General features: G+C 35.2%; 1 protein-coding gene across 1 annotated transcript in view; it reads right to left on the reverse strand.

The window, feature by feature from the left end:
* Nucleotides 1–15,901, reverse strand: part of MAN1A2 (mannosidase alpha class 1A member 2) — a 151,218-nt gene that overhangs the window by 73,136 nt on the left and 62,181 nt on the right. Inside the window, exons 4-5 of the mRNA XM_068965043.1 lie at nucleotides 10,578–10,696; nucleotides 1,876–1,956 (exon numbers count right to left, since the gene is read on the reverse strand). Coding sequence (XP_068821144.1) covers nucleotides 1,876–1,956; nucleotides 10,578–10,696 — 200 coding nt within the window. The remainder of the gene's footprint in view (nucleotides 1–1,875; nucleotides 1,957–10,577; nucleotides 10,697–15,901) is intronic.

Raw genomic sequence — 15,901 nt, forward strand, 5'->3', positions numbered from 1 at the left:
GATAAACTGGACTAATTCAAGATGTGACAACTTCAGTTCTTCAAAAGATACTGTTAAGTCACAGAAAAGGCACAGAGAGAAAATACTTGAAAACACACAGGTTATAAAGTCCTAAATCCAGAATATACAGAATATAAAATTAAAAAAAACCAAAAAACTCTGACCATTCAAAAATAATAAAACAAAATTTAATGGCCAAAGACTGAACAATTAAAAAAGATATATGAATGACAAGCACATGAAAAGGTGCCCCACATGATCTGTCATTAGAAAAAAGGAAAATAAGACCATAATGAGATACTACTACACACCTATAGCTAAAAACAATAAAGAAACTGTCAATAGCAAGTACTAGTCATGATAGAAGACAATTGTTGGAAAAAGAATCTGGTGAGTTCTTCCAAAGTTTACTAACCATTTGACCAGCAATCCCACTTCTAGATATTTACCCAAGAGACATAAAAATTTATGATCCCACAGAAACCTAATGCAAATATTTATAGCAGCTCTATTCATGAATTCCAAAACTAAAAACAAATCCACTGGTGAATGGATAAACTACCTTACAGTTACACAATGCAATACTATATACAGCAGTTAAAAAAAAAAAAAAAAAGGCTACTAAATACATGAATAAATCTCAAATGCATTGTACTACAGAAAGAAGCCAGTATTCCCCCCTGTAGGAATGGAAAACCTATCAATTGTTACCAGCGGCTGGTGCTAATGGTAAAAGGGAATTTCATGGGATGATAAATTCCTCTATATCTTACTTGCACTTACTAGATTGTATGCCCTGTCAAAATTCATATAAGTATACACTAAAGTGGGTGAATTTTACTGTCTATGCAACACTTCAATAAGTCTGACCAAAAAAAATCCTATCTATTAACTTACTATGATTTTATTGATGAAAGTGAGGTGTACTTGTTAAGTATGTTTCAAGTACTCCTTGTTAAAGGTGATTTTTGGAAATGATGGTTCTGTACTTTGAGAAACTCTAAACTCTAAAAGCTGGGTCAGAATTTCTCAAAGTACAGAACCATCATTTCCAAAAATCACCTTTAACAAGGAGTACTTGAAACATACTTAATAAGTAAATACAACCTTTAACAAGGAGTACTTAAAAACATAAATAATGGTCTCTATTTCAAACCAACTGAATTTCAGTCCAAGACTTCCAAAAAGGAGAATTTAGAGTTGTGGGTGTTTTATTTTTTTAATTTACAGCAATAAATTGCATTCAATTTCCATAGTGAAGTGAAATGAAGTTGCTCAGTCGTGTCCGACTCTTTGCGACCCCACGGACTGTAGCCTACCAGGGTCCTCTGCCCATGGGATTTTCCAGGCAATATTCCTGGAGTAGATTGCCATTTCCTTCTCCAGGGGATCTTCCCAACCCAGGGATCGAACCCAGGTCTCCCGCATTGTAGACAGACACTTTACCATCTGAGCCACCAGGGAAGTCAAGTTCCAAACAGACACTTTTAACAAAATTTTTGGACTAAGGAGGATCGTTCATTCTTACTGATTCATTCCTTAATTCTAATCTTACTGATTCATTTTCTCCTTTTGTTTCAACCATGTAATTAACTGCAATGGCAAATTCTAGAGGATTACTCCTATAGAGGAGACATAGTGTACATAATGTTAGGTCTGTGATAAATTTGTCTTACTAATATTCTCAAAATGAAGAAATCATTATCCCCAAGGAACAGAGCTCTATCTGAAGATCTAGTTATTTCAGCAAACCTATAGATTAGTTCAATATTAGACAATTTTAAAAGATGACATGCTGCTAGGGAAATCTTTCATTTTACTAAATTTCATTCACAACCTTTTCCCCCAAACAATTTATTACTTGATTTTGCTTACCTCCTCTCCTGAAAGGTAGTACGCTGCAAGTAAGCCTCCAATAAATCGAATGTTGACTTCAAACACAGACACTTCTGAATTCTGTGAAAACATATTGAAAATGCTAACATATACACAAAGCTGTAAAGGTTTCAAAATATCTTCAATACTTCATATGTTTCTCACAAACACACTGGGGAGAATTTTTTTTTCCACTTTCTACATCTTCATTTCTCATGCAACTGAAATCTCACCTCCGATTTGTTAATGCTACTGAAACTCCTCTACACCTATCAGCACAGCTCCTAGTTGCCATAACCAATGGGCCATTTTCATGTGCCTTACATACAATTATGAAATTAGCAAGATATTTGATGACTTGACTATTCTCCCTCATGAAAGCCTCCATTTCTTAAATTTTGAAATAGTGTTCTATCTACTGGCCCCTTTCTGTTCTATACTATATTCACTACACTATAATATACATTCAGTAAACTGTATGTCCATTTTTACTTCTATCTCTTCTCATGAATTTTAAACACTTTTCTAGTATGTATAAGTTAATCAATGTTAAAAGAAGTACCAAAAAGTAATGACAAGATGATAGATTTTTCAATTAATAATGTTGAAAAACTGACTCCTAGATGAGAAATTTGACTCTCATATATGATATATACACATTTATCAAAATGAAACCAAAATAATTTAGAAGTAAACACAGAAGTACAAAAGAAAAAGTAGGAGAAAATGTGACAATATACCTATACTCCCTTGAGACAGCAGGTACTTTATAAGCATATAATCAATGGCACTGATAACAAATAATGATAGAAAGACTTGAATTTCCCCATAATGAAAATTACCTATAACAAAAAAATCATGAACAAAATTAAAAGGCAAAAAACAAACAGAAGGGTATCCACCACAAATATAGAATAACTTACCACATACAGTCTACAGGTTTGTATTTAGATATGGATAAAGATATTGCTGAGAAAGATTCTAATGCATGGAAAGAAAATTGAAGAAGTGGCGAAGAACATGACCAAAGAATCCACAGAATATACAAAATTGACTAAAATAGAAAAATAATATTTCTAATTAACTTTTAAATAAAAATTAAAAGGAAATATGTATTACCCTGAAGTCTTTCCAATATTCACAGGGAGAAGACATCATTTGCTAACACAAGCATCATTCTCTAATATATAACTTTCACAATATAATTATAACATAAACTGTTATCCCATCCTCAAAAGCAAAGCATTTATATTACTTCATATATTCCCAATATAAAGCATACTGCAGGATATATAGTAGACATTCACTAAATATAGAGGAAGTGAAAGAGGGAGAGAGGGCCTCTGCCACTCACTCGAACAATAATACCTTCTAACCAGTTTCCCTGATTTCATCCTTCCCAGCACTCTATTTGTTCAGTGCTGTACAGCTAGAGCGTAATGTAACTTTTCAATCTTAAGTCAGCATAGATTACCACTCTGTGCAAACTTTTACAATGATTTCTGGTTACACTTGTGATAAAATGACTTATTAGACCCAACATAATCAGATTCCCCACAACCTCTCTGACATTATCTCCTAACAAACACCCCTCTGACTCACTTTACAATCGCACCAAATGGGCCTACCTGCCATTTGAGAATTGTGGAATTCACTTCTGTGTCAGTCTTTACACAACTTGCACATCTCTATGAGCAAATTTCACTTAGAAAGTTCTTCTGACCACACAATATAAAATAGTGAAGCAGATTTATCTCTGGGCTTTCTATTTTGCTCCATTGATCTATATTTCTGTCTTTGTGCCAGTACCATACTGTCTTGATGACTGTGGCTTTGTAGTAGAGCCTGAAGTCAGGCAGGTTGATTCCCCCAGTTCCATTCTTCTTTCTCAAGATTGCTTTGGCTATTCGAGGTTTTTTGTATTTCCATACAAATTATGAAATTATTTGTTCTAGCTCTGTGAAAAATACCATTGGTAGCTTGATAGGGATTGCATTGAATCTGTAGATTGCTTTGGGTAGTATACTCATTTTCACTATATTGATTCTTCTGATCCATGAACATGGTATATTTCTCCATCTATTAGTGTTCTCTTTGATTTCTTTCACCAGTGTTTTATAGTTTTCTATATATAGGTCTTTTGTTTCTTTAGATAGATATATTGCTAAGTATTTAATTCTTTTCATTGCAATGGTGAATGGAATTGTTTCCTTAATTTCTCTATTTTCTCATTATTAGTGTATAGGAACACAAGGGATTTCTGTGTGTTGATTTTATATCCTGCCACTTTACTATATTCATTGATTAGCTCTAGTAATTTTCTGGTGGAGTCTTTAGGGTTTTCTATGTAGAGGATCATGTCATTTGCAAACAGTGAGAGTTTTACTTCTTTTCCAATTTGGATTCCTTTTCTTTCTTTTTCTGCTCTGATTGCTGTGGCCAAAACTTCCAAAACTATGCTGAATAGAAGCAGTGAGAGTGGGCACCTTTGTCTTGTTCCTGACTTTAGGGGAAATGCTTTCAATTTTTTACCATTGAGGGTAATGTTTGCTGTGGGTTTGTCATATATAGCCTTTATTATGTTGAGGTATGTTCCTTCTATTCCTGCTTTCTCAGAGTTTTTATCATAAATGGATGTTGAATTTTGTCAAAGGCTTTCTCTGCATCTATTGAGATAATCATATGGTTTTTATTTTTCAATTTGTTAATGCGGTGTATTACATTGATTGATTTGCAGATATTGAAGAATCCTTGCATCCCTGGGATAAAGCCCACTTGGTCATGATGTATGACCTTTTTAATGTGTTGTTGGATTCTGTTTGCTACAATTTTGTTAAGGATTTTTGCATCTATGTTCATCAGTGATATTGGCCTGTAGTTTTATTTTGAGTGTGGCATCTTTGTCATGTTTTGGTATTAGGGTGATGGTGGCCTCATAAAATGCATTTGGAAGTTTACCTTCCTCTGCAATTTTCTGGAAGAGTTTGAGTAGGACAATCTCTTTAACAAGTGGTGCTGGGAAAACTGGTCAGCCACTTGTAGAAGAATGAAACTAGATCACTTTTAAGCACCATACACAAACTCAAAATGGATTAAAGATCTAAACGTAAGACCAGAAAGTATAAAACTCCTAGAGGAGAACATAGGCAAAACACTCTCCAACATAAATCATAGCAGGATCCTCTATGACCCACCTCCCAGAATATTGGAAATAAAAGCAAAAATAAACAAATGGGACCTAATTAAAATTAAAAGCTTCTGCACAACAAAGGAAACTGTAAGCAAGGTGAAAGACAGTCTTTGGAATGGGAGAAAATAATAGCAAATGAAGCAACTGACAAACAACTAATCTCAAAAATATACAAGCAACTCCTGCAGCTCAATTCCAGAAAAATAAATGACCCAATCAAAAAATGCGCTAAAGAACTAAATAGACATTTCTCTAAAGAAGACATACAGATGGCTAACAAACACATGAAAAGATGCTCAACATCACTCGTTATCAAAGAAATGCAAATCAAAACCACAATGAGGTACCATTTCACGCCAGTCAGAATGGCTGCGATCCAAAAGTCTACAAGCAATACATGCTGGAGAGGGTGTGGAGAAAAGGGAACCCTCTTACACTGTTGGTGGGAATGCAAACTAGTACAGCCACTATGGAGAACAGTGTGGAGATTCCTTAAAAAACTACAAATAGAACTGTCTTATGACCCAGCAATCCCACTGCTGGGTATACACACTGAGGAAACCAGAACTGAAAGAGACACATGTACCCCAATGTTCATCGCAGCACTGTTTATAATAGCCAGGACATGGAAGCAACCTAGATGTCCATCAGCAGATGAATGGATAAGAAAGCTGTGGTACATATACACAAACGAGTTATTACTCAGCCATTAAAAAGAATACATTTGAATCAGTTCTAATGAGGTGGATGAAACTGGAGCCTATTATACAGAGTAAAGTAAGCCAGAAAGAAAAACACCAATACAGTATACTAACGCATATATATGGAATTAAGAAAGATGGTAACAATAACCCTGTATTCGAGACAGCAAAAGAGACACAGATGTATAGAACAGTCTTTTGGACTCTGTGGGAGAGAGAGAGGGTAGGATGACTTGGGGGAATGGCATGGAAACATGTATAATATCACATAAGAAACGAATCACCAGTCCAGGTTCAATACAGGATCCTTGGGGCTGGTGCATTGAGATGGTACAAGGAGGGAGGTGGGAGAGGGGTTCAGGATCAGGAACACGTGTATGCCCATGGCGGATTCATGTTGATGTGTGGCAGAACCAATACAATATTGTAAAATAATTAGCCTCCAATTAAAATAAATAAATTTAAATTTTAAAAAAATAGTGAAGTAATCCCTCATCACTAATATTCTTTATTCTGTACTATTTCCCCAATTAACACTTATCATCATCTTAATATGATATAATTCTTTATTTGTAAAATTCAAACCTTTCCTTACAAGAAACAGAAGAGAAAGTCTAGAGAACAGATCAGAGAGGATGAGGAAGAAACATTATTTACAGGAATAAAGAGAGAATCTTCCTAAAGTGCTGAAAACAAAAGTCCTCAGACTAAAGAATATTATGAGTCCTTTACAGAATGATCTAAATACAGAATGGTAAAGAAACTGTAGAAAAACAAAGCAAAGAAAGAAAGTATTAACAAGGGGAGAAAAGACAGATTACTTTTTAAAAATTAAATTGACAGCATACTTTTCAACAGCATATTAGAAAGACAGTGAGACTGTATGTTTAAAAGGTTAAGAGAAAATAATCATCAACCTCTAATTTTATACTCAACTATAATATCTATTAGGAGAAAGTTTGGCTCTCATATCCACATGGTTCCCCTTGGGTATCTTCTTAGAAATGTTATTACCTTCAATAGTCATCAGATATAAAAACAGCAACTTCTCACCACTGCTTACTCCTGTTTACTCACCAATTTACTCACCAATCTAATTTATTTACTCTTCTTTAAGAGTAAGAACTTATCATTACCTGATATGTTATATATAACTTGAATATGCATTTACTATCTTTCTCCCATACTAGAATATAAACTAGTATAAACTAGAGATAAAACTCTGTTTTGCTCATTCCTATATCCATAGATCCAGAACAGTGTCTGTCACAGAGGAAGCACTCAATAAATATTTTTATTTTTCTAATCATTACCTAATTTTTCTATTCATTACTTTAAACAAAAGCTGGGACCAACTAGACAACAATTACACATAAGACAAGAAGCAGATCAGCTAAATTATATTTTTCAGAAGAAAGAGAAACTGATTTATTTTAAACTTTGGTAAGTATACCTATTAAAATTTCAAGAGTAACCCCAAAATAAACAGAAATGGAAAGTATATAATCAAACTAGTAGAGGTAAAAAGAGATACAAACTAAAAAATAATAGAGGAAAAAACAGACATGAAGTAATTTAATCTAAAATAAGAAAGAGAGAAAGTAAAGGCAAATGAGAAGCACAATAATAATATAGGTAGCAAAATAACGATGGAAGATCCAACTCCAAAAATATGTTACCATACTAAATGTAAATATTTCAAATTTAACAGTTAAAAGATTGCAAGACTGGATAAAAGCAACAAAATCTAAGTACACATCATATGTAAAATATACAGCTAAAACAAATGACACAGAAAGGCTAAAAGTAAAAGAATGAAAAATAACTGTGCTGATTATTAAGCTATTTTTTCCTCAGCTTCAAATCCATCCTTTAACATTCTACTTTGGTATACAGAAACTAGAACTCTTCAAATGCATTTCTCATTTGCCAGTGGGCTCCCTAAGAGGCCCTGCCAATGACAAGAAGTGCTATAAAGATAATATAAGGATGAAGGAAGGAAAAGGAACTTATTCCTTCTAGTTTACTTCTGGTTTCTGACAGTGTCTAACCAGCCATGGTTCTTCACCCTGGCATTTGCTTCCAGGTTACAGTTCCCCTGTCACAGACACATTCCCCAAATCGGCCTCTTTATGCCCTTTTGAGATACCAAGCTCTAGCTAGGCACCTCTTCTTCATATGTCTGAGCCCTAGCTCCAAGAGGATCCTTTTAAGAACTCCTAAATTATCAAAAACAGAGCCCCAAGCTACTAAATTTTAATGATCTCAACCTCTGTTGATTGTTCTCAGAGTTCCAGGGATGGCAGCTATTTATTGCCGTTATTAATACTACCTCTTGTAATACAATAATGTTCTAATTGTCTTTTCAGTGCCCCATTACTTGGTTAACAATTCTAAACAATAAATCCTCTCATTTAAAAAACTGTACAGTTTTGGTTCTTGATTTAGCCAACTGACACAAGATACCAACAAATTATCAGGCATAATAAAACTGCCATGTTAACAAACAGGAGTGTCCGAGAGTCACAAATGCCAATTCTCTCCAAATTATTCTATAAACTGAATGCAATCCTCATCAAAATTTCAACAGGGTTTTCCAGAGCTTAAAAGAACAAGAACTGAGAACCGCTAAGATAATTTCCTAGTAGAATAACGTCAATAATACCAAGATTCAAATATAGATATCAAGTTGTCTTATAAAAATATTATAGCTAAGAGTACAATAAATATTTAGACTGCTAAAATATTCATGTAGGGATAAAGAGGAGAGCGAGTAGAAAACAACAGACTATAACTAATACATGACTAATGTGGCATGTATAAATAGCAGGGAAATATTAATAAACAAAATCAACTATTTGCTGATCAACTGATAACTGCCTATCATATTCTACCTACAAATTCAATTATATAAGGACTAAAGACCCAAATGCAGAAGTTTAGAATTAAACATTGGAATATATCTTCATGACCATGAAGTAAGGATATCTTAAATAAGATTAAAAAAGCATAATCTCTAAAGGCTACATAACTATATGGGGTGGTGAGGTGGGGTGGTGTGGAGAAGGGTGGATGGACTACATTTCTCAATCCCCTTTATAATAAGATGGGGCCACATGAGTAAGATTCACTCACTAATACACAAGCAAAAATGGGGTAACCGACTTCTGAACAGTCACGTATCTTTTCTCTATCCCTTCCTTCCTCCTTACTGCCACTGAGCACTTATCCACCTTATCTTGAGGAATCATCTATGAAGATGAAGCTTTATACCGTAGTTGACAGAGCAGTAAGACAAAGGATCCTAAATCATTGAAAGTGAAAGTGAAGTCGCTCAGTCGTGTCCGACTCTTTGCAACCCCATGGACTGTAGCCTGCCAGGCTTCTTCGTTTTTGAGATTCTCCAGGCAAGAATACTGGAGTGGGTTGCCATTTCCTTCTTCAAGGGATCTTCCCGACCCAGGGATCAAACCCGGGTCTCCTGCATTGTAGACAGATGCTTTACCATTTGAGCCACCAGGGAAGCTACCCAAATCAGTCCTCTGCACTTGATTTCCAGGAAACAGAGATAAATTCTCTCTTGCTTAAGCTGTTTCATACTAGATTTTCTGTTCTGTACAGCCAAACCAAAACCTGATAATAAAAACTGTTGTGATATATGCTCAAAATGCTAAAATAATACAAAAGAAGGTAATCAGTTTTTGTCTAATTAGCATCAGGAAAGGCATCAGAAAAGAAATAATTACAGATTTAAATCATAACTTGAATGATACAGAGTCTGCCAAAGAGAAAAACACATAAAGGAGTGGTTTCTCACTACAGTCAAGAGGAACAGCAAGTACAAATATCATGAAAGATAATAATGAATATGACAAAATAGCCCACACATCTTTTAGGTGAAGACTGGTAGCAATGAAAATAACTGCTATCATTTACTGAACACTGAAAATGTAGCAGATTATCTCAAATAATCCTCACAATACTGTGACAGGATACAAATTTTATGACAAGTTTAGAAAGTAGCACTTACTTGCAGGTAGATTTCCCAAGGAGTACTAGAATGTAGCTGTGCTGGGCTTCAAACCTAAGCAGTACCACTTAACAACTATGCCGAAATTCCAGGATGATGAGCACATGCCTATGAAGACTCATCAAAACTGTGCCATATTCACAACACTTCAACTATCAGTCAGTTCAGTCGCTCAGTCGTGTTTGACTCTTTGCGACCCTATGAATCTCAGCACGCCAGGCCTCCCTGTCCATCACCAACTCCCGGAGTTCACTCAGACTCACGTCCATTGAGTCAGTGATGCCATCCAGCCATCTCATCCTCTGTTGTCCCCTTCTCTTCCTGCCCCCAATCCCTCCCAGCATCAGAGCCTTTTCCAATGAGTCAACTCTTCGCATAAGGTGAGATTCAGCTGATTCAACTACACTTCAATTTAAAAAATAACATTTTTAAAAGACGTTAAAAAAAAAACTGTGCCAAATCACTCTATCTTTAAAAAAACAATAAAATATTTATTTTAAAGTTAATTTATGATTTTCCTATATTTGCAGTTCAATGTGCTTTTTCCCCTAACTCTTGCTTTTAACACACTCAACATGTTACCTTAAATGATAAGAGCAAGAAAAGTAAAAGGAAAATGCTGAGAAAAGGTGTCTATTTTATGCAAAAACTAAACAACTGACAACTGCAAAAGAAGAAAGGAGATGGGATTTCCTTAAACTCAGTATAATACTCAAAACTATTGTTAGAGACTGTGTTTTTCTTTACAGTCAACTGAATAAATTATGAACTGTATACTCACCACACTGAAATCAAGGTTGTTTTCAATCCATTTTTGCCCATCTCGGAATTCATCATGAAGTCCCATGATATAAAGGGTATCCAAAGCATCTACTATAGTAGCACCCATTTGTGAAGTTCCTATATTTAGAGAAAAATGTCATTAAAAAGATACCCCTCGTACAAGACTTATTTTCATTTTTCATATATATATAAAGTAAACCAAAGTAGGAATATAGGGATTAAAAAAATATCCAACATCGTCTACTTTTCCATTAGAATAGACAATATACATTGTTTAAAACATTCTTCTAAAGAGACACATTGATAACTAATAGGAAGATAAAGGAAAACTAAAACTGTAATTCTTCTTAATTTTCTTCCTGGTTCAGAAAATGAAATCTCTCTGTTTAACTGAGATAGATCAAAAATAAAATAAAATAAAAAAGGATTAATTTAAGAAATGGTGAGGGTGGTTCAAGATGGTAAGCTAAGTCATAAGACAACCATGAACCATGCTCTTTTGATCCAAATTCATAGAAAGGGCAAAAAATATACTTAAAATAATAATAAAAGCAAAACAAGGCTATATAACTGTAGTGGAAATATAAAGTATAATAATCCTTAACAATCAAAAAGCAGATAGAACATATTTTAAAAAAGGAAGTCATAAAATCTGAGTAGAGAAAATCAAAGTACTAAGATCTGCCTATCTTCAAAAAGAGATCATCTTGATCTTCAAGAAAATGTTTCAGGGAAGGAGGAATTAATTGAACAAAACTAGCCTAACTGATACCAAAACCAGATACTGGACACACAAGAAAATAGAACAGGCCCATTTTACTAATGAATATAACTGCAAAAACCCTGAATAAGATACTAGTAAGACAAATCTAGTAGCACAGTAAAAGAACAAATAACAGGAGCAACTGGGTCCTACCTAGCCCTAGGAATGAAATTATTATTTCTACCTTCTGAGAATGAAAATCACCCACACAGCTTACTGCCTATATTAACATAACTTTATTATTACACTGTCTTCATTAATGAGTTTATTCTTACAGGAAACATACTCAGAAAGACAGAAGTTACAAAATGAGTTTATTGTTCATTCCAGGAACTTCTTCAAAGATCCATCAACTCTTTAACAGAAAGTATCAAATGATGGCTAACACTTCAAAACTCTAAACCTCTTTCCTTTAAATTCTCTGATCATGTTGTTGTTGTTTAGTTGCTAAGTCATGTCTGACTCTTTTGGAATCCTATGAATGGTAGCCCACCAGGCTCCTCTATCCATGGAGTTTCCCAGGCAAGAAATACTGAAGTGGATTGCCATTTCCATCTCCAGGGGATCTTCCAGGGATCGAACTCACATCTCCTGAATTAGCAGGTGGATTCTTTCTCAATGAGCTACTAGGTAAGTGCATAACATAATGATCCTTTCACAATCATAACCAAGATATAATCAACCATAATCCACCAATTGAAGGGCCCTTACTAAGCAAGACTTAAAATCTCAATATATATCTCAACTTTGTCCTTCCCTGTCTAACAGGCTACTAAGGTTCTGCTGAGGGAGTGATCTCCCTTACCATGGTAAACATTATCCTCAGCTAGGGCTTCTCTGATAGTTCAATTGGTAAAGAATCCGCCTGCAATGCAGGAGACTCCGGTTTGATTCCTGTGTCAGGAAGACCTGCTGGAGAAGGCTACCCACTCCAGTATTCTTGGGCTTCCCTTGTGGCTAAGCTGGTAAAGAATCCACCTGCAATGCAGGAGACCTCGGTTCAATCCCTGAGTTGGGAAGATGCCCTGGAGAAGGGAAAGGCTACCCATTCCAGTATTCTGGCCTAGAGGATTCCATGGGCTGTATAGTTCATGGGATCACAAAGAGTCAGACACGACTGAGCAACTTTCACTTTGTCTTATCAACAAGTTACCTTGGTGATATTTTAGGAATCTATATTCAATACTACTTAGGTTCACTGTTGTTACTGTTTAATCATTCATCATGTCTTCACTCTTTCGCAACCCCATGGAATGTAGCCTGTCAGGCTTGTCTATCCACGGGATTTTACAGGCATGGATTCTAGAATGGGTTGCTATTTCCTTCTCCAGAGGATCTTCCAGATCCAAAGATCAAATTCGCATCTCCTTCACTGGCAGACAGATTATTTAACACTAAGCCACTAGGTTCAGGCAGATTCTTTACCACTGAAGACTATTTAGGTTCACAACTTCCATTTAATATTCCTTCTATCTGTTTATTTATTTTGGCCACACGGCACTGCATGTGGAACTTCTCTAAACAGGAATCGAACCCATGCCCCCTGTAGCAGAAGCTCAAACTCTCAGCCACTGGACTACCAGGGAAGCCCTTTATTTTCCTTCTTAATTCCATACTTTTTTCCCCAAATGTTTTCTTATGATGGTTTAAAGCTATACAAGTTTTTCTTATAATGCTTGTTTTTAACTTACATCACACTTTCTTGCTCATGTGCTCCTAATTATTTCTTCAACTTACCAAGAAGGATATCTTTCTACTAACAAAATGAGTATTCCACCACACTCTTGATAAATTCCTTGGTCTGCTCCCCCCACTCAGTTCCCTTCATGTTAATATCAACTATAACATTTGTTCTGGGTTATTACATACATACTTTCCATTTCTTTTTAGTTTCTCAGTTTCCTATTAAGATAACAAAAATGTTATCAAGCCATTTAATCACCCATATATCACTCTCTCTTGCATAATCTTTGGCCAACTGATGCGTAGAACTGACTCATTGGAAAAGACCCTGATGCTGGGAAAGATTGAAGGTGGGAGGAGAAAGGGATGACAGAGGATGAGATGGTTGGATGGCATCACCGACTTGACAGACATGAGTTTGAGCAAGTTCCGGGAGTTGGTGATGGACAGGGAAGCCTGGTGTGCTGCAATCCATGGGGTCGCAAAGAGATGAACACGACTGAGCAACTGAACTGACTGACTTGCATAATCACTTGAATCAAATATGTGTCTCTTTTTAGTATTTTGTCCACAACATATATCATGCATATTTTAAATCCTTAGGAATCTCTGTTTTTGTTCTTATTTCAACTTTTATAGGTAGCTATGCTCAGTTCTCTAGTTATTTATTTAGTCCTGTAAGTACATGTTCCTCTAAGGTGTTGACTATTCTGAAATGGAAAAAGGCCTGATCCACATATCTGTACTGATTTTGGTTGGTTCCACAAGGAGAGGTTTGTGCCACAGGCTAAGCAGCACAAAAAAGTGAAAGGCAAAATTGAAATTACTGGCTATCACTATGACTGTTCACCTAGACAACTGAAGATTTCAATCGGAAAAAATTAAAGGGTCTAAAACTACTCTTGGGTTAAATAAAAATTAAAGTATGACACTACAGAAAATATAAAACATTAATAAAGATTTATTATGAGAACATAGGAATCAATCAGTTCTGAGGAAAACTCATAACTTGAAAATTTTGTACTATTTAATAAGAACAAATGAAAACAACTGCACTCTGTTCTACTAACAAAATAAGAAAAAGAATGATAAACGTGAGCAACAAAGTAGAAGAATCAGAAAAGCTAAAGGCAGAAGTAAATGAATTATATGCTTATACATGTACCACAAATATTTTCTCCAATTCTGGGGCTTGCTTTTTCATTTCCTTAATGTCTTTTGGAGAACAGAGATTTTTAATTTTTAATTTTCATTAAGTCCAATTTATCAATTTTTTTTCTTTAATGGTTTACTCCTTTTGTATTCTTAAAACTCTTCAGTTCAGTTCAGTTCAGTCGCTCAGTCGTGTCTGACTCTTTGCGACCCCATGAATCACAGCACGCCAGGCCTCCTTGTCCATCACCAACTCCCGCAGTTCACTCAGATTCACGTCCATTGAGTCAGTGATGCCATCCAGCCATCTCATCCTCTGTTGTCCCCTTCTCCTCCTGCCCCCAATCCCTCCCAGCATCGGAGTCTTTTCCAATGAGTCAACTCTTGACATGAGGTGGCCAAAGTACTGGAGCTTCAGCTTTAGCTTCTCCAACACCACAGTTCAAAAGCATCAATTCTTCGGCACTCAGCCTTCTTCATAGTCCAACTCTCACATCCATACATGACCACTGGAAAAACCATAGCCTTGACTTAAAACTCTTAGCTCACCTCAAAGTCACAAAGATTTTCTCAAATGGTTTTTACTGGAAATTTTATACTTTTAGTTTTTATGTTTAGATTTATGATCCATTTCAAGTTCATTTTTGTACAGTGTTGAAGAGTCAATGTTTTTGTTTTTTTCTCTCTAGAAGTATATTACTGACCCAGCACCACTTATTACAAAGACTTTCCTGTAACCCATTGAAAGCATCTTTATTGAAAATCAATTAAAAATGTATGTGTAGCTCTATTTCTATTCTTTTCCAGTGATTTCGATGTCTATCTTTACACTAACAACTGTACTGTCCTCATTACTGAAGCTCCACAGTAAATCTAGAATCAAGTAGCATAAGTCCTTCAACTTTGTTCTTTTTGAAAACTATTTTGATTGTTGTACATGCTTTGAGTTTTCATACAGATTTTAGAATCAGCCTATCAATTTTTATGGAGAAGTCATTTTTACTTGGATTCCTTTAAATCTAAAGACGGATTTCAAGGGAACTGACATCTCAACAATATTGAGTATTCCAACTCATAAACATGGCACATCTCTCATTTAAGTTATTTCAATTTCTCTCAACAATCAGTTTTCAGTGTACAGACTGTGCACATAGTATGTTAAATTCATCCACATGCATTTCATGTTTTTATGCTACTGCAAACGATAGTATTTTTATTTATAACTGTTTACTGTTAGTATCAAGAAATATAATTTACTTTGTATATTCAACTATCCAATGGCCTTACTACTAAATTTGTTTTCATTCTAGTATTTTATTGTTATTGCTTGACAGATTCCCTAGTATTTTCTTCATGAGCAATCATATTGACTACAAATAAAGACAGCAATACTTCTTCGTTAATAACCTTTGTACTTTTCTGTCTTTTTCTTACTTTAGTGCACTGGCCAGGGCTCCTTGCATAACGTTACACAGAAGCTGGAGAGCAGACATCTTTGCCTAGTTCACAGTTTTCAGAGAGAGTATCTAGTCTCTCAACATTAAGTATGTGGGGATTCTTTTTCTATTTGTTTGGTTTTGAGTATGTGTCAGGGGAGCGAGGGTAGGTGTGTTTTAATGCTGTTTATCAGGCTAAGAAAGTTCCCGTATAGTTCAAGTTTGCTGAGAGTTTTTATTATGCTTTTATTATGGATGGATGTTGAGTGTTGTTAAATGCTTTTTTAA

The sequence above is a fragment of the Capricornis sumatraensis genome, chromosome 2, assembly GCF_032405125.1.
Source record: "Capricornis sumatraensis isolate serow.1 chromosome 2, serow.2, whole genome shotgun sequence".
Taxonomy (NCBI): domain Eukaryota; kingdom Metazoa; phylum Chordata; class Mammalia; order Artiodactyla; family Bovidae; genus Capricornis; species Capricornis sumatraensis.